General features: G+C 54.8%; 2 protein-coding genes across 4 annotated transcripts; one reads left to right on the plus strand and one right to left on the minus strand.

The window, feature by feature from the left end:
- Positions 1–834: 834 nt before the first annotated feature.
- CDH24 (cadherin 24) lies at positions 835–10,944 on the plus strand. 3 transcript variants are annotated; one of them, XR_004949975.1, is made up of 13 exons: positions 835–954; positions 2,532–2,836; positions 3,017–3,311; positions 3,503–3,622; positions 3,695–3,862; positions 4,034–4,221; positions 4,607–4,860; positions 5,803–5,939; positions 8,239–8,360; positions 8,442–8,553; positions 8,798–9,046; positions 9,584–10,589; positions 10,676–10,943. XR_004949975.1 is itself a non-coding variant. In XM_036217756.1 (12 exons), the coding sequence occupies exons 2-12, from the start codon at positions 2,636–2,638 to the stop codon at positions 10,075–10,077; spliced, it is 2,340 nt and encodes a 779-aa protein (XP_036073649.1). In that variant the 5' UTR covers positions 835–954; positions 2,532–2,635; the 3' UTR covers positions 10,078–10,944. The 3 variants fall into 3 exon arrangements, 2 of the variants coding, with proteins under 2 accessions (XP_036073649.1, XP_036073650.1); XM_036217756.1 differs by having other exon boundaries at positions 9,584–10,944; XM_036217757.1 differs by lacking the exon at positions 10,676–10,943 and having other exon boundaries at positions 840–954; positions 9,507–9,778.
- Positions 10,945–14,555: 3,611 nt separating this feature from the next.
- On the minus strand, positions 14,556–15,531 carry PSMB11 (proteasome subunit beta 11). Its single transcript, XM_016120476.2, has one exon. It carries the CDS (start codon positions 15,514–15,516, stop codon positions 14,617–14,619), a length of 900 nt encoding a protein of 299 aa, XP_015975962.2. The 5' UTR covers positions 15,517–15,531; the 3' UTR covers positions 14,556–14,616.
- Positions 15,532–18,530: the final 2,999 nt, after the last annotated feature.

An 18,530-nucleotide genomic window follows, 5' to 3' on the forward strand; every position in this document is an offset into this window, starting at 1 on the left:
ACAGCGTTGCTTGCATTTCATACTTGTTTAGGCGGGCTGCTGCTTCCTGGAGCCAGGCTTCCCACCACCCCCACCTTCCCTTCCTTGGTTCTGACCACACTACTAGACCCCCTGATCCCGGTTTTGGGTTCCTGGTCCTGTGCCAGAGGCATTTGATCACCTGCTTTTCACCTTCAAGGTACTTCCCACAACTACCACCAGGGGGCGGCAGCTGCTCGCTTGGTAGGCTCCTATAAATGAGCTTCCCCAAAAGGATCCACTCCCCACCACCGTCTCCACCGGTGTCGTACCTCGGTCCCTAACCTGTTCCCTGCGCCCAGCTCGCGGACTCCCTGGACTCTTCTGCTGGCCTGAAGTGCACCCCAGTTGGTCAGCTACTGTGCCCACGGGCTCCCCAAATGCCGCCGCCTTGCGGTCGGGATCCATACCAGCCCCCAAAGGCCGGTCTGTGATCGGGAGCCGGGCGTCCGCAGTACCCCCTAATTCCCCGCCTCGCTGTGCGCTCGCCCCTCGCCCCGCTGCAGGGAACCCCACATGTGAGCCGCTTGGAGCTGCCATGTGCACCATCCCCGTCAGCTCTGGGGACCTGGCCTGGCGCCGTGGCCTGGACGCCCGAGTGCCCGGGTGGCACTGCGGGCTCGTCCCGGGAGGGGCGGCGCATCTGTATGCGCCCAGCAGCCAGGCAGCGCCGCCCCCGCCCCCGCGGAGCGGGCCCGGCAGGCCGGGGAGGGTCGGAGGCTGGGCTCTCCTCTCCCGCGCGGCGCGGAGCCGCCTCGCTCCTCCGCAGGCGGAGCCTCCTTCCCCCGCCCCCTCCGTCTCGCTCCCTTGTTCTCGCCGGGGCCGCTCAGACCTGCAGCGGAGCCGCGGCGCCCGCTCGGATCGGCTTGGGGCTGCGCCCCCGGGACCCGGCGACGGGGGCGCTCCCCGCCAGGCTGGGCCCCTCAGCACTGACAGGTAAGGGCCTGCCCTGGAGCCCAGGGTCGGGGATCTGCGGAGGGGCAGCAGGGGGCTCGCAGCCTGAGGCTGTCTTCAGAGCGGTGCGCTCCGCGGCTGGGAGCCCACTGCCGACTCCCTTCTCCCGCGCTCTACCTTTCCCTTCTACCCTCTCACCTCCCGCCTTCTTTTTCCCATTTGCCTCTCCCTTGATGTCTCTTCTCCCTTTCTTCTCTCTGCCTATTTGAGGTCTCTGCCCCTTTCCTGTCTCCTCAAACCTCTCTCCCTGTTGCCCTGTCTTTCCTCACCTCCACTTCCTCAGCCCTTTTCCTACTCTACCTTCCTCTCCTTTCCTGTTTTTCTCTTTTCCTTTTCCCGCTCTCCTTTTAGTCTCCTGTTCCGTCCGTCTTTCCTTCTTCTCTTCCTTTCCTGATCCCGTTTCCCACTCCTCTATCCCTTTCCTTCTCGTCCCGCCTCCCTCTCCGGCTCCCGGCTTCCCTCCGGCTTCCCTCCGTCTTCCCTCTTCCCTCGGGAAGGAAAGGACTGTCAGGTGTGTGTCTGCTCTGGGGGAGGAGGGACGCAGCCACAGCTACCTGAGGGGTCCCTACCTAGGAGGTAAGATAGGAGACAGCAGTGGAAAGGGTCCTCTCTCTAGCTCCCTTCCCGCAGTCCCCCCTAGCCACCCTCTCTCCCAGAATGAAGTTCCAGCGGCCTGGTCTGACGCCCCCCACCCCACCCCCCCACCCCCGCCCCCTAGCTGAGGGCTGCCCTGCCTGCCCATCACATACGCAGAAGCCCCTCTGCCCCCTCCTACCCATTCCCCAGCCTGGTACCTATGATTCCTGTCTGCCTTTCAAACACCAGGCTGCCTCCTTTAATCTCTCCCTCTGTCTCTTGCTGCCATTCTGTCTCTGTCTCTGTCTGCTGGACAGTCCTCTTATTCTTGGTTTCACCCTCAATCATGCTGTGTCTCTAGCCTCTGAGTCTGCCTCTTCCCCCTACCCAGTATGCTGACCTGCCCCCAACTCTACCCCACCCCCACCCCCACCCCAACCGCCCCCACTCTACCCCACCAGCCCAGTCCTCCTTCAAGGACTCCAGTTGGCAGTGTAGGCTGGGGGCAGGTTCTGGATAGGTGGATTCCTGCAGAGGAGGGACTTTCACAGGCTCTCAAGCCTGTGGTAGGCTGCACTCCTTATTATCTTGGCCTGACCCTAGAAACCTGAGACCACACCTCCAGGAACCCCAGCCCCTGGGTTGTAAACCTTTCCTGGGTAGTTCCCATCTCCAGCCCCCTGCTGCCCAACCCAGGACGACAGGGGCCAGATGGAATTCCAAGCCCTCTCAGCATCCCCTCCCCTGTTTTCTTCGTCTGCTTCTCAGAGTTGACTGGCTGGAGATTTATCAGCTTGGAGGGCTGGAGGTGAATACAGGCAGAGCCTGGGTAGAGGGAAGAATCAGACTGTCTGCTCTCTGTCTTCGTCTGGGTTCTGGGCAGTGGGTGTCTGGCTCCTTAGAGATTGGCTCTTTAGCATCTACTTCTGGTGGGGGAGAGGATTAAGGGTTTCCTTGACCCTGAACAGCTACCTGTCCTGCAGGTGTGGATCCATGGGGTAGCCCCAGTACGTGTGCCCCTCTGCCCCAGCCAGCTCATGCCTCAGCACCCAGGGTCAGTGAACAGAGCCCAGGCTGGAGGCCAAACATGTGGGGCCTGGTGAGGCTCCTACTGGCCTGGCTGGGTGGCTGGGGCTGCATGGGGCGCCTGGCAGCTCCAGCCCGGGCCTGGGCAGGGTCCCGGGGAGGCCCAGGACCAGCATTGCTGCGGACCCGAAGGAGCTGGGTGTGGAATCAGTTCTTTGTCATTGAGGAATATGCCGGTCCAGAGCCCGTCCTCATTGGCAAGGTAAGGATCAAGCCCTCCCATGGCTACCCCTGACCCACAAGGCCCTGAGGCCCTACCCTGCAACCTCATTACTTCTGCAATGACCTTGGGCCCTCAGGATTCCCAACACGCCATCCTACAGTCCTAGACCTTCTGTCCCTCTGGGTGGAACCCACTGCCATTTTCCCCTGACCCCTACAGCTGCACTCTGATGTGGACCGAGGCGAGGGCCGCACCAAGTACCTGCTGACCGGGGAGGGAGCAGGTACCGTATTTGTGATTGACGAGGCCACAGGCAATATCCATGTCACCAAGAGCCTGGACCGGGAGGAGAAGGCACAGTATGTGCTACTGGCCCAAGCCGTGGACCGGGCCTCCAACCGGCCCCTGGAACCCCCATCAGAGTTCATCATCAAGGTTCAAGACATCAATGACAATCCCCCCATCTTTCCCCTCGGGCCCTACCATGCCACAGTGCCTGAGATGTCCAATGTTGGTGAGTGCTCCAACTCTGAATGTCCCAGAACCCAGCTCCTGGTGTACCCTCTCCTCTCTTTCCCCCATCGCTTGCTGCCCCAGAACCCACCTCCTTTGATTCAGCCCAGCTCATGTCTGGGTCCTCCTCACCTGATGTTCTACCCCACCTGGCCTTGCCTCTGCTGAGTGGAGTGCCGGGATCCCCCACAGGGACATCAGTGATCCAGGTGACTGCTCATGATGCTGATGACCCCAGCTACGGGAACAGCGCCAAGCTGGTGTACACTGTGCTGGATGGACTGCCTTTCTTCTCTGTAGACCCCCAGACTGGTGAGAGTAGAGCTCAGGAGTGGTGGGGCAGCCATGGGAACAGGCACCCCCTAACCCAGTATCTCTCCTAAGGAGTTGTGCGTACAGCCATACCCAACATGGACCGGGAGACGCAGGAGGAATTCTTGGTGGTGATTCAGGCCAAGGACATGGGCGGCCACATGGGGGGGCTGTCGGGCAGCACTACGGTGACAGTTACCCTCAGCGATGTCAACGACAACCCCCCCAAGTTCCCTCAAAGTAAGGGGCCAGTGCCACTGCCTGAGCCATCTTTTGACCACACCACTGCCCTATCCCCAGAAGACTTCCGTCCCCACCCCTTCCCCAGCTGGGCCCTATGAGAAGGAAGTACTGGGGGAGGGAGGAGGGCTGGAGACCTCTCTAAGAATGTCTTTTCCATGTACTCCCAAGGCCTATACCAGTTCTCCGTGGTGGAGACGGCTGGGCCAGGCACCCTGGTGGGTCGGCTGCGGGCCCAGGACCCAGACCTGGGGGACAATGCCCTCATGGCATACAGCATCCTGGATGGGGAGGGAGCCGAGGTCTTCAGCATCAGCACAGATATCCAGGGTCGAGATGGGCTCCTCACTGTCCGAAAGGTTAGCCTCCTGCCTGCTAAGGCTTTCAGACTCACTTATACCCACCTCCTGTCCCCCAGGACATACTGCTGACTGATCTAGAACAGACTTAGGACCCTGTGTTGGAGCTTAGAGATCATGTTCATCCCCTCCTCTTTCAGATGCGGGCCTGGGGCCCAGATAGGGCGAGTGCCTGGCTCAAGACTCTCCATATAGCAAGTCTGTGATGGAGCTGGGGACAGACCTAGAGTTACCCACTATGTCATCTGCCCCCACCTTTGACCACCAAAGCCACTGAGGAGGGCTAACTAAGCACTAGATGTGTGTGAAGGGACTCCTCACCTTCCAGGAGCCTGGGCCTGCCCTGGTTTCCACATGTCAGTCACTGCACCCTCCCTCACCATAGCCCCTGGACTTCGAGACCTGTCGCTCCTACTCCTTCCGTGTGGAGGCCACCAACACACTTATCGACCCAGCCTACCTGCGGCGAGGGCCCTTCAAGGACGTGGCCTCAGTGCGCGTGGCTGTGCAGGATGCCCCAGAGCCACCCACCTTCACCCAGGCTGCCTATCACCTGGTGGTGCCTGAGAATAAGGCTCCCGGAACCCTGGTGGGTCAGGTCTCAGCCACTGACCTGGACTCCCCAGCCAGCCCTATCAGGTGAGCGGGGGTGTCTCAGGGCAGGACCAGGCCTGGGGAAAGGTGCCCAGTGGCAGGCTAGTCCCACAGAAGATAAGCCTCCTTTACTGTAAATCACACTCACCACCTGGCAGAGGTCTCCCTCCATGGGGGCCTGGGGCCGGGGCTGAAGGACCTAGCTAAGCCTTCTGAGACTCTCCACCAATCCCTCTGGGTGGATAATAGTGGCGCCCCCAGTGGCAGTGTAGGCAGTTCTAATTTCATCTGCTGAGTGCAATTGATCCTTGATGTTTTACCCATTTGGTGACATTTAGTTCTCACAACTGCCCTATGAAGTAGGCATTTTCATCACCAGTCATCTTAGAGGCTATCCCCTGAGAGGGTAAGTAGCTCGCCCAAGTCAACAGTCAGTAAGTGGCAGAGCTGGGACTCAAACCTGGACTGTCTCCCTCAAGAAGATCCATTCTTTCCACCTCCTAGCCAGCATGCCTGTCACAGCATCGAGGGATGTACTGGTGTCATTCCCATTTTGTCGTTGAGGAAATAGAGGTTAAACAATTTGCCCAAGGTCGCACAGCTGATCTGAGGCAGAGCTGGCCTAGAACACAGGTCCCAGGGTCCCCAGAATAGACCTCGAGTCAAAGACAGGCAGTGTGTCTCCCCTTCCACCTCTTTCTGTCCCTCTCCACCACCTAAAGGAAACCCAGTCCCCTGATTCTCAAGACAGGTATTTAATGTTGATGACTTCCCAGGGACATTTGTCTTTTAAGGGGATCCTATGTGAGTTATGGCTCTGGGTGCGTGGGGCAGGTTCTGCCGCAGGAGCTTACACCCTCTACCCAGATGACCCGTGAGGCCCAGCAAGGGGACAGAGGGAGGGAAGGAAAGAAAGAAGAAGGGAGGCGGGCAGCAAGCTGTGGCCCTGCCCCCAGATCAGCCCCAGCTCGATTCCATCCTCCCCAGATACTCCATCCTCCCCCACTCGGATCTGGAGCGCTGCTTCTCCATCGAGCCCGAGGATGGCACCATCCGCACGGCAGTGTCCCTGGACCGAGAGGCCCATGTCTGGCACAACCTCACAGTGCTGGCCACAGAGCTCGGTGAGGTGTCCCCAGGCCCTTGGAGACCCAGGAGAAGACAGCAGCCTCCTGGCAAAGGGGCTGTCCCTGAGCATGGGGGGTGAGGAAGGGAAGTTACTGCTGTCGAGCTTTGACCAGTGAGTGTAGTGGGTCCCCAGCCTGGATCATTACCACTAGGCAGACCTCCTGTTCTAGGCTGGGCTGGACTGCGCACAGTGGGCCTGCCTGAGCCCACTTTCACTCCGACTTTCCCCATCCTGAAAATAAACCTAACCTCAAATAGCTCCCAAGCCCTAACCAAGCCCAACCTACACCCTGGCAAACCCTGCACTGCCCACTCTGCTTCAGGCTGCAGCCAGGAGCCAGGGAAGGGCTGGGCACCTCCTCTGCGGGCTTATTAGGGAGGTCCGGCAGTCATTCCCAGGGGAGCCCTCAAGATAAGGGAGAATGCCGGCCCCTGTCCTGCCCCTGTTAGTCACCAGTCAGTCACCAGTCGCCAGCAACCAGCAACGCAGTTCAGCTGCCTCTGGGCAGCTCTGGCCCATGGAGGCAGGGAGACCCCCTCCCCTCTGTGAATCTGCCCTAATCACCCCTGCTCACACCTCAAGATGTCCTACGTTTGCTGTGTCCTTTTGATGGGAATTGTCACTATGTGTGTAGACATTTGTACATATCACTTAAGAGCTATATGTATGTGTGGGTGTGCTCTTATATGTATGTATAATTCATGTGTGTGAAAAAAACATATACATACACGCATGTACTTGTGAGTATATGTCTATAACCAGATACATGTATATATTGAGTGTAGCGAATTACATTTATATAATTTGTGCATATGTGTAATTGGATGTATAATAATAGGTAAAAGTAGCTGGTTATGTCTGTGGTTTTGCACACATGAGTGTTCATGGACAGAAAATAGTAATTTATTACTTATTATGTGTCAGGCACTGGTCTAAGTACCAAATATGGATGCATTCATTTAATCATCACCAGAAGTTTATGAGGGAGGTATGATTAGTTCCCCATTTCCCAGTGAGGAAACTCAGGCAAAGAGAAGTTAACTTCCCAAGGTCACACAGACCCAGTCAGGCTGCAGAGTCAGCTGTTACCTCCTCCACTGTACTGCTTTCATGTGTTGTTGAATCATACATATATAGGTTTGCGTCTATGTCCATGCAGCTGTGTGTTACATGCCAGTGCATGTATGTCTGTCCGTGAGTGTATATATAGTGTGCGTTGTGGCTGCCTGTGTATATGTCGCCCTGTGCTTGTGTGTGTGTGTGTGTGGTGTGTGTGTGCGCTTCCCCTCGCCGTCTTCTTACCCTTCTGCAAATCCTGCTCCCTGCTGGAATCCCAATAACAATAGCAGGCCCTGGCCTTACTGCAGTGAAGGAATGGACCCCAGCCCCATCCTGTCTCTGGGGTATCCCAGACCCTTTAGCCAGGCAGTCCTCTCAGTGTCTTCAACAGGCTGCAACCTTCAGGGCCAGCCAGTTCTCCCCCTGCCAGGGGGAGAGACTAAAGGAACCAGAGGCTCAGCCTAGGAGAGGTGAGCACCAGGGTGGTGGTCAGGCATATACACTTTCCATTCTCTCTTGGGTAGCACTGGCAGTGAGGGCAAAGCAAGGTAATGGTGGGGAGCCACCTGATGAAGGGATGGGAGAAGAGGAGCCTACGTCTGCCTCTGCTGCCCAGGCCAGCCTGGCTCTGCACCCTGTGTATCATGCAGCTCCTCCCTCCCCAAGGTCAATTCTAAGTGATACTCATTGCTGTACCACAGTCTTCTAGGCCTCTGATGGGGCGTGCGTGCGTGCGTGTGTGTGTGTGTCCTCTCACCAATGCTGTGCATGAAAACGTGTGCTCTGAACCCTGGGGGTGGTGATGCTGCATTCACTCTGTATATTGAACATCCACTTCATGTACGTTGCATTTGTTTTAAATGCTGAGTATCCTTTGAATATGTGGTATGAATATGTTTGTGTATTTCATGGCTATTGTCTGCATACAACTTGTATACACCTTCTGTCTACCTTTCCTTTATGGCGCATGGATTATTGTATATGTATATCATGGGTGCTACATTCCTGTTGAATATATATGGTATATTGCACATATCTTGTGTACTACATGAATGTTATATACACTTGGTGTTGTTCCATTCATTTCACATTGTTTGCTACTTGCCAACTGCATACATATTTAACATGTTGCATGTACGTGCTATGTACTGCATGTGGCATCCATGCCCTTGCACCACGTGTGACTGTTGTGTGTGCGTGTGTGTGGGGTGTATGTATTCATCTTCTGGCTTCAGACAGCTCCGCACAGGCCTCCCGCGTTCAAGTGGCCATCCAGACCTTGGATGAGAATGACAATGCTCCCCAGCTGGCTGAGCCCTACGACACTTTTGTGTGTGATTCTGCAGCCCCTGGCCAGGTGAGCCACTGAGACGGAGGGGTTGGGACCTCAAGATCTCCAGCTGCCCTCTCCACACAAAGCCTGTCTTCTTCTTCCCAGCTGATTCAGGTCATCCGGGCCCTGGACAGAGATGAAGCTGGCAACAGTAGCCGTGTCTCCCTTCAAGGTCCTGTGGGGCCCGATGCCAACTTCACTCTCCGGGACAACCGAGGTGGGTGGCCTCTTATAACCATACCTCTGCCTGCCTCCTTCCTTCCTCCTCCACCACCCCCAGCCCAGCCTGCCTGACCTGCCTGACCTGCCTACCTACCTGGGCCCTCCACCTAACAACGTAGATGTGGATTTGCACGTTTGTTTATTGCAGACCTTCCCCTTGGGAAGCTGTCTCCATGGGCCAGACTGACCCTAATGGGAAGGTGTCCCAGGAGGTGCCCTAATCTTACCCTCTTTCGCAGATGGCTCTGCCAGCCTGCTGCTGCCCTCTCGCCCTGCTCTGCCACGCCAGGCCCCCTACCTGGTTCCCATAGAACTGTGGGATTGGGGGCAGCCAGCACTGAGCAGCACTGCCACCGTGACTGTCAGCATGTGCCGCTGCCGGCCTGATGGCTCTGTGGCATCCTGCTGGCCTGAAGCTCAGCTCTCACCCACTGGGCTCAGCACCGGGGCCCTGCTTGCCATCATCACCTGTGTAGGCACCTTGCTTGGTGAGTCAGACCACAGTGGGACATAGATGTGGGTGGGGTCCAGGCCTTCATGGGTGTGGAGAGGAATCAGGATCCTGGATATAGGGAAATCCATCCTGGGACTCACAGGAGCCCTCATGCCTGGTTTGTCCCACTGCCTGATGCATCCAAGAAAAAAGCTCTGGCCAGTTATCCCTGACCTGCTTATCCGTAATGACAGTAACAAGCCATATAAATTGTTTATTGAGCCCTGACTCTGGGCCACGTGTAGCATTGGGTGTATCACTTAGGATATTTCATTTTATCTTTTCAACAGCCCTGCAGTAAATACTTTCCCTGTTTTTCACATAAGAATCAATCTAAGGGTCAAAGAGTTTGAGAGAAGTTAGGCAACTTCCCATGGTCATACAACAAGTAAGGGGTGAAGTCAGGACTCACAGGAGGGTTACCAGATGTCAAACCTAGGGCTTGCCACCCTTAGGCCACACTGCCTCCTCTGTCACCCATCCCGTCTGCCCGGCCCTGCCTGCTCAGCGGCCTTTGTGGCCTCTCCTCCAGCCCTGGTGGTGCTCTTTGTGGCCCTGCGGCGTCAGAAGCAGGAAGCACTGATGGTGCTGGAGGAGGAGGACGTCCGTGAGAACATCATCACCTATGACGACGAGGGCGGCGGCGAAGAGGACACAGAGGCCTTCGACATCAGCGCCCTGCAGAACCCCGATGGGGCGGCCCCGCCAGCCCCCCGCCCACCCGCTCGCCGCGACGTGCTTCCCCGGGCCCGGGCTCCGCGCCAGCCCCGGCCTCCCGGCCCTGCCGATGTGGCACAGCTCCTGGCGCTGCGGCTTCGCGAGGCGGACGACGACCCCAGCGTGCCACCCTACGACTCCGTGCAGGTGTATGGCTACGAGGGCCGCGGCTCCTCTTGTGGCTCCCTCAGCTCCCTGGGCTCTGAGGCCGGTGGCGCCCCTGGCCCTGCAGAGCCACTGGACGACTGGGGGCCGCTCTTCCGAACCCTGGCTGAGCTGTACGGGGCCAAGGAGCCCCCAGCCCCCTGAGAGCCGGGCTATCCTGCCCGGCATGGTGGGGTAGCCCGCACAGGCCCTCTAAATGGGCACCCTGGGGTCTGGGCAGGCGGCAGCAGCCAAGAGGCCCTAGGGTCCTCCCCTCCCTGTATCCCTCCTCCCAGCTCCCCCAGAGCAACCTCTTCCTTACCTCCCTCCCCCTGAGTTGCTGTCTCTATCCAGGGATCTCTGTCTCTGTCTGTAACACTCCCTGTCTGGGTCTGGGTTGTGTGGCTCCAACGCTAAATCTCTATGTTCTGTCACTGTGATTCCACTTTCTCCGTGACTCTGTTTTTGTCTCTTGGATTCTGAATCTCTCATACATGCTCTCTCTGTCATCCTTGCCCCAACACACATGCTCTGTGTCTGTCCCCTGCCCACATCTGCCTCCATTCTTTCTGGGTCCCTGTGACTGGCTTTTTGATTTTTTCCGTTGTCAATCCCAAAAGCAAGAGAAACTTCCAGCCACTGCTGCCCACCCTCCTGCAGCGGATGTTCTGCCCCAGGTCAGTGCCCCTAGACTATGCGGAGCACTGGTGGCCTGAAGCCCTTCCCCACTTACCCCTCTAACTGGGCTCTCCTGTCTTTATAGACCTGCCCGCATGGTTCCATCCATCACTCATGGCCTCATCCTGGCTCTACTGGCCTCCAGCAGAGAGAGCGAGCCTGCCAACCTCCCAGGGGAGAGCTCCAGCCCCCCGCGTGGCCGCCTCCCTGGAGCTCTGCCTGTCTGTTGGCATCCCAGCTCTGGGCATTGTCTTGTGTGCTTCCCAGGCCCCAAGGAGAGGGGAAGGGAAGGAAAGCGGGAGGCAGCTGGGGAAGGGGAAAGAGGGAGGAAGGGGAGGGGCCTCCATCTCTAATTTCATAATAAACAAACACTTTATTTTGTAGAACTGAAGCCCTGTTCTGTTTCTACACTCAGGTTTCTGTATGGCATTTCACTGTGCCAAAGGGCGAGAGAAGAACCCTAAGCCTATCCCTTTCTTCTTTCCCCATTGGAGGCCAGTCCACTTCAAATCCCTCTAGGTAGCAGAGGGTTTAGGTTGATTCCATTCAGGGAGTAAGGAGATAATGACTTGTACCCCACTCCCATCACCAGCTCCCAGAGTTTCCTGTTCTCAAACTGTCCAAGGGAATTAAGATGTGGGGACTGGCCAGAGGGGAGGGGAGGAAGGAGGAGTAGAGGGTGAGGGCTACAGAAAAAAGAGGAGAGATGAAAGACTATAAAGGAAGAGAGACTCCAGACTAGGAAAAACTCTGGAGAGTGGGCAGAAGAAGGGGCAAGACAGTCTCTCCTGGGGCCAGTGGTGCCCACTGGGAAAAGAGTGGGCCAGGGTGAAACGGCACAGTCACACTGAATCTGGGCCCTTTGCCCCCACCTTTAACTGCCCTAGTCCATTGTCTTATTCTTCCTGGAGCACAAAGGAGAAGAGAGAGGACCAGGGAAGCAGAGTCAAACCAACTGGGTGGGAGCTGAGTGGGAGCAGCCATCATCTCTCAATGTCTACTCCCTGAGCAGAGGAGGAATCCACCCAAGAATCAACGAGCACCCAGGCCTAACTCCAGGCACTGCATGGCTCCTGTAGACACGAGTAGGTAAGTCAGGAAAGGCACTAGTGTCCCTCCCCTCTAAGTGTGGGATGCTGGCAATTGGGGAAAACCGCTTCAATGCAAAAATGACTTCTCCTATACCTTCTGTGCCTGCTTGGTCAGGGCCACCAGGTGGTGAGAGAACAAAGACCCTCACTCCAGTGCTGAAGCTGTCATTTCCTCTGCTGAAGGCTGGAACTGGATCCCTGACTGCCCAAAGGCCTGTGCAAGAGCAGGCTGTCTGTACCCTGAAGGCCTCAGGAGACAGGAGGCAGCATCCCACCCCAAGCAGAGTGTCAGAGGAACAGGGTCTTCTAGTTCAGGGCAGGACGGACAAGATAGCAATCCCTTTGGTCTCAACCTGAGGTCTGCATCAAACCTTCAGGAATAAGTGGAGAAAAGGAAAGACTGACTGTGGGCCACTCCTGGGTAGTGACGGGCACACTGAGTGGGATGTGCACCTTTGCCTGCTCGTCCAGCCCTCCCTAGTACCCTCCTCCAGTCCTCCCCAACTCATTAAACTTGGAGCAAAAACAAAAACAAAAACGGCATAGGGAAGCAGGATTGTCAGCAATATTCCTTGGGCTTATTTCTGGTCTCAAATACCTCATCATGTGGAAGGAAAAAAACCTGTCAAAGGGAGTGAAGAGGGGCAGGACCATGGAACGAAAAAAAAGGGGGAGAGGCAATGGGAGGAGATGCAAGAAAGAGGGCTCCCCTCCTGTTCTTCCCTCTCCGAGTTCCATCCTCCCTCCAAGTTTGTGGGAAGTGGCGGGACACAGAGCATCCCAGGTGACCGGGCTACACTCGAATAACAGAAAGCCTTTGGCTAGTCTCAGTGGCAATCCCAGGCTCCAGACCCCCACTCCTTCCCTCCATTTCTCACTCCTGGGGCCTCAGGATAGGGGCGGGGGTATTCAGAAGTACTGAACTGGTGGGGTGAGCCCTGACCCCACCTCCTCTTTACTCTGGAGCATTTTCTCAAAAGAAGTGACAAGGCCTGGCATTCTCCCTGATAAGGGGGTGCTCTGCTTATCCGGCTGTTGCTCCTTTTCTAGTCTGTATTCTGTCTCTACACACAGGAACTGCACATGCATCAACTGCCACACTCATAAGCACACACCAATCCCGATCACTCCCTCACACTGGGACACAAGACCCACACACATCTCTGCACCCTCTTATGCCTGAGTCCATCAAACACTTAAACCCTGGGCAAAAGCTGCCCTTCCTACTGTGCTCCTCCAGGACTAGGCTGGCCCAGGGTCCCTGACCTCCAGTTATCATTCCCAGAGTCCCACTCCTCTTCCCCTGGGGCTGAGGAGTAGGCAAGGGGTGAGGAAGGCTTGCTGTGGAGGCCACGGGCCAGATTCTGGACCCTGGTTTGAAGGCTAGGCCTCCTGTATTGGGTGGGCACCCTTCTGCAGCCTCTTTTCGCCACCACAATTTCCTCCCCAGGCCGCCACTGCTTTCCTTCCTGGGGCTCTCTGACTTTTCCTCCCTCCTCCTCAGTCATCCCTAAAGGCCAGAGCCTGGAGGTCTGTCTGGCCAGCTCCTACCTGGAGGAACCCTTAGTCTGAGGTGCAAAGTTGGGGCTCAGGGCTGGGCTGGAGGCTGAGAGGAGTGCCTGGAGGGAGGAAAGGTGTCTATCATCTTTGGGACTGGAAACTGTAGGAGTGGGATGAGAGAAAGAAGTTTCTGCAGCCTTCCTTCAGGTCCCATCTCTTGTTTGACTGTGCTTTTTCCTCGGCCTGGGGAGGGGAGGATTGAGGAGGTGTCTGTCCTGGAGCTGTCAGCCTGCATCTCCAAGTCAGGGCTTACAGGCGAGAGGGCCAGGAGGGGCAGGAGGAGACGTGCTAACCTGACAAGTCCCACTGGCATAGCCACCTCCTTCTTTCATGTATTCTCCAGAGAGAGCTACAAGAAGGAGAGGCTGGAAAGAAGACAAAGGGAAAGAGGCGGGGGGTGGGGGGGTGGCGAGAAAGGAAGAGGAGAAGTCAGGCAGTGGCAATGATAGACCCAAAAGAAGAGCACATGGGCGGCTCCAGGCCCTGGCAGGTAGGGCATATGAGGCTCTGTGGGAGCAGCCTCCCTGGGCTCACTCCTCCAGGCCCTGTGGTTAAGCCATTCCTGGACACCAGGTGGGGCTTAACGCAGCTATTTCCCCCACCTCCCTCCCCAGATGCCTGCAGGACTGTCCTCATGGCAGAGAGGAAAGGCAGGGACAGGACCTGGGAGGAGACGCTGTGCTGAATGAAGGAGCACCTCTCTGGAGCAGAAGGTCTGGCTCCCAGCCTCACCTCTGCCACTTACTGTGTGACCTTGGGCAAGGTTTACTCTTCTGTAGTGAGGATAATTTTGACCTCAAAGAGTTATCATGACAATTGCATTTTGTAAAGGAGTAATCATTACAGTCATTAGCGTCCAATGGGGTCGGGGGAGATGTTATAGCAGAGGAGTAGAGGAGATGTGAGAAGCCCATCACTACCCACTAGGCATCCATGCTGCACTGCCCTGCCTCTCCCAGCCTGGGCCCTCTGGGCTACTATTCCCTTATGGCTACTCCACCTCAGCTAAGACTCTGAAGCTGAGACAAGGACTAGAATGGGAGGAAGGAGAGAGACCAGGGATAGGATGGAAAAAGGCAAACAAGAGGATGACAAGAAAATAGGGTCTACCACCTAGCACAGTATCTGGCATGTAGCAGGCACATTGTGAGGATCTGCTGAAAGAAAGACTTGGCACTGAGAAGGAGGCTGGAGCAATCTATTGGGCATCAATAGGAACATGCTGGACAGAGCCATCAATAGCTCTGGGAGGCAGAAAGAGATGGAGACTTGAAACAAATGATGCCAGCCACCCATAAGGGTTGGAGCCAGAAGCTATGAGGCTGCTTCCTCTATCCACTCCCTGGGCTGGGCCCCCCTCAAGTCCTGAGGCTTCTCACAGAGTCTCGGTCTCTGCAGGGAGCCTGGAGTCTCCTGGTATCAGCCCGAGGGAGAGTTCTCCACCTTCACCAGCTCTGTGGGGAGTGGCAGGCCTGAGATGGGCCTGGCTGGCCTCCTCCTCCTCTTGCTTCTCCAGCTCTGAGAGCTTCTGCAGCTCAGAGTACAGCACCCAGGCATCACTGCGTGACACGTACTCCCATCCACTCTCTCGCACATGAAAAAGGTCTACAGAACCCCCAGAGTAGCCATCACGGTGGGTGGCATGGGCTACAGCACAGCGAGCCAGGGCGTAGGCTTCCTGGGTGGTCATGTCGTAGCGGTAGCCACGGTCTAGCACACCATAGGCATAGGGAGACCCGGAGCCCACCGAGAAGATGTCCCCCTCCAGACGGGTGCCATCGCTGTAGACATAGAAGAGGGCAGGACCGGAGTAGTCCCAGCCACACAGAGCAGTGGCCACACACAGATCCAGTCCCCGGTAGCGGGACATCATGGCTGACAACAGTTTGGCAGCACCGGCCACACTAGGCAGCTGACCTTCTCTCAGTGCCCGCAGCCGCAGCTCCCGCTGTAGCACCCGGTACCAAGTGGCACAGTCAGCAGAGGTGCCAGAAGTAGTGCCCAAGAGGTGCTGGTGAACAGGGATGATCTTGCATGAGGCTGGACATGCCACGTAGTTGTTACAGGAGGAACGGGTGTCAGCCGCAGCAATGACTCCATGACGGAAGCGAAAGGCCAGGGTGGTGGTGCCGTGAGCCAGCCTGGGGCCATGGGTCTGCAAGAAGGTTTGAGGGTCACAGCCCCGGGGCACAGCCCAGCCACCAGCTTGAGGCAGGCGAGGTAATAGTTCCAGGTTGCCGGGGGCCTGCCACTTGCATAGATCCTGCAGAGCCATCCCTGGGGCTGAGTGAAGGTTTGAAGGAGCAAGGCAGGGATTTGCAGGCTGGGTCGGGTGAGAGAAGAAAGACGCTAAGGAAAAGCTGATCTGCAGCCAGAACCAGCAAGGAAGGCATGTGATCTGTGGCTTCTCTTCTCCCTAACCCCAAATCGGGCTTGGGGTCTGGCTATTGGAACAGCCCCCTCCTCCTCAGAGACCACTGAGGGGAGACAGGACAAGGCCAGTGGAGTCTACAGCGCCGGGAAAACGCTGCGCCTGACACACCTAAGCGTCGCCCAAAGAGTCTCTTGTCTGTCATCTTTCAAACACCTGGAGCGGGGTAGGGGTTGGGGTAACTGCCAAGGAAAGGAGACACAGGCAAAAGGAACAGAGCTGAATTAATTTTGTTTTTCCTGTCCCTGCCCTGAAAAAGCTCCCAGCCTAGGAGGAAGAATAAAGACAAGTCAGTGCTCTGAAGTAGTCAGAATACGGTGCTGTGGCTCCATTGAGGCAGTTCTGAATATTGGGCTTTCTCCTAAGAGGTATGGGGCCAGGGAACTATGACACTCAGCTCACGCTTTTGCCTCACAGTCAAGATGGGGAAAGAAAAATGGACTGAGACAAGGACAAAAGAGAAAAAGAGCCAGAGAGCCTTGGTGGGGCTGAATGGTGGCTGGGTACTGAGGGGCCGAGTGAAGGGAATCTTGAACCTCTCTTTCTCCTCTGCTTTGGGGGTGAATATGAACCCTCATCTGCATGCAAAGATGGCATTCCTGACAGTTTTCCGGGAGTATAACTTCTCTGACTTCTGTTATGGTTCTGAGGATATAGCGAAAAGGATCTAATGACCTTCTCTCCTGATTCCCCTTCTACCCAATAGTTCACAATGTCGAGAGACTGGTTTGTATGTCCAAGGCAGGAGGGACAACTGGCTTGGACCCTATAATGATGAGTCTAAGTCTTACCAACCAAGGCAGTCATGGGGTGGGGTTGGTGGCCTCTGACAACTGGCCCTTCAGAAAGACAAAGTAGACTGGGACAGAGTGACAACTACTTCTAGCACCACATGGAGTGTATATTTTACTAAACGTTGTAGCTCAAAGGGGTGCGGTGGGAATGGGTTTATTTGAAGACATAGACCCACACACAAAGAAAGAACATGGGCCCTCCAGACACCGTGATGGTGGGGCTGTGGCATCAAAGTTACCTGCAGTCTCAGAACTAAGGGCGAGTATAAACATGTCATAAGAAGACTGGAGAAACCAGGTGGTCATGCTAAAGTCCAACTAGTCCTTCAACCTTCCTTGAGGTAGGATCACTTGGAAATTTTACTAAAGAGATAGGAAAAGAATGTCTCCTCTTTGTAAAAACTAAATCTTAGACTTAGGCTTTTTATACATGGATGGATTGCCACCTCCCTAGGTCAGGCCATTATCAAGTCATAACTGGACGGCTAGCTGAATGGCCTCCTAATTGGCCACCCTCCAGTCTCCTCATCTAATCTTACCCTCCATGCTAACAAGTTTTCCTAAGGCATCACTCAAATCCTGTATCTTCTCACTAAACCTCAAAAGGCTATGAGATCAAATCCAAACCACCTCTCCACTCCAGGATGGCATTTAAGGCCCACTATGGTCCAATCCTGTGGCCCATCTACCACGACCTCTTTCACACTACCTCCCACTTCCCCTTCATCTATTTGAATTTTATCCTTCAAAGTCTGGCTCTGAAGTATTCAGAATAGAGTGCTGAAAATTCTGAAACTTCTTCCCAGATATGGGCTGAGAGAGGAGAACCTGTAGGTTTGGGAGCAATGAGATCCCATTGGTATTTAGGGAAATCAAGCCAGACGTTTTTGGCAGAGCCTTCCTGGACCCCCATCCTCACCCCAATCTATACTGACCTTCTGTCCCACCTCTGAAACTATTTCCGCACCCTGACCTTATTAAGATATAATTGACATATAGTATTGTGTAAGTTTAAGGTGTACGGAGTGATGATTTGATACATATATACAGCAAAATGTTTACCACAACGAGATTGGTTAATACATCCTTCACCTCACATAATACCATTTTTATTGCTGCTGTTATGGCAGGTGAGAACATTTAAAAATCCACTCTTAGCAACTTTCGAGTATACAATATACTATCATTAACTATAGACATCATACCATGCTGAGATCCCCAGAACTTACTCCTCTTATAACTAGAAGTTTGTACCCTTTGACCAACGTTTTCCCATTTTCCTAACCGCTACCCCTGGCAACCACCACTCTATGCTGTTTCTATGAGTTTGGCTTTGTTAGATTCCACATGTAAGTAAAATCACATAGTATTTGTCTTTCTCTTAGTTCACTTAGTATAACACCCTCAAGATTCCTCCATGTTGTCACAAATAGCAAGATTTCATTCTTTTTATGGCTGAATAATATTCTATTAGATATGTATACCATTTTCTTTATCCTTTCATCCATTGATGGATATTTAGTTGTTTCCATGTCTTAGCTATTGTGAATAGTGAACATTTGGGTGTCGATATCTCTACGAGATAGCCGATTTCATTTCCTTTGGATAAATATCCAGATGTGGGATTGCTGGATCATATGTTCTATTTTTAATTTTTAAGGAACCTCCACGCCATTTTCCATAGTGGCTGTGCCAATTTACATTCCCACCAACGGCAGTACTTATCATTTATACCTCTCCTTTTGAGGTCCCTCTGAGTAGGGAATTAATGTAAGGTAAGCTGGGAACTGATCATGGAAGGCCTTGAATGCCTTGCTTAGTTGCTGAACTTTATTGTACATTTTAAAGCAGGTAAGTGATAAGATCAAGATGGTGTTATAGGAAAATCTATCTGGTGCTCTGCAGAATGAATTAGAAAGCACAGTTTTGCCCCAGAAAATCAAGAGAATATTTCAGTACTTCAGGAGTGAGGAAATAAGAAGTCAAAGGTGATATTAGCTCCAAAGAAAAGAATGTAGGAAGCATTCTGGAAGAAGAATCAACAGGACTTGGCAACTCACTGGT

The sequence above is a fragment of the Rousettus aegyptiacus genome, unplaced genomic scaffold, assembly GCF_014176215.1.
Source record: "Rousettus aegyptiacus isolate mRouAeg1 unplaced genomic scaffold, mRouAeg1.p scaffold_m13_p_3, whole genome shotgun sequence".
Lineage (NCBI taxonomy): Eukaryota > Metazoa > Chordata > Mammalia > Chiroptera > Pteropodidae > Rousettus > Rousettus aegyptiacus.

Coding starts and splice junctions, on each gene's coding strand:
- CDH24 (XM_036217756.1), top strand. CDS start 2,636: ATGTGGGGCCTGGTGAGGCTCCTACTGGCCTGGCTGGGTGGCTGGGGC. Junction 3,312..3,502: donor GCCTGAGATGTCCAATGTTG/GTGAGTGCTCCA, acceptor GATCCCCCACAG/GGACATCAGTGATCCAGGTG. Junction 9,047..9,583: donor CTGTGTAGGCACCTTGCTTG/GTGAGTCAGACC, acceptor CCTCTCCTCCAG/CCCTGGTGGTGCTCTTTGTG.
- PSMB11 (XM_016120476.2), bottom strand. CDS start 15,516: ATGGCTCTGCAGGATCTATGCAAGTGGCAGGCCCCCGGCAACCTGGAA.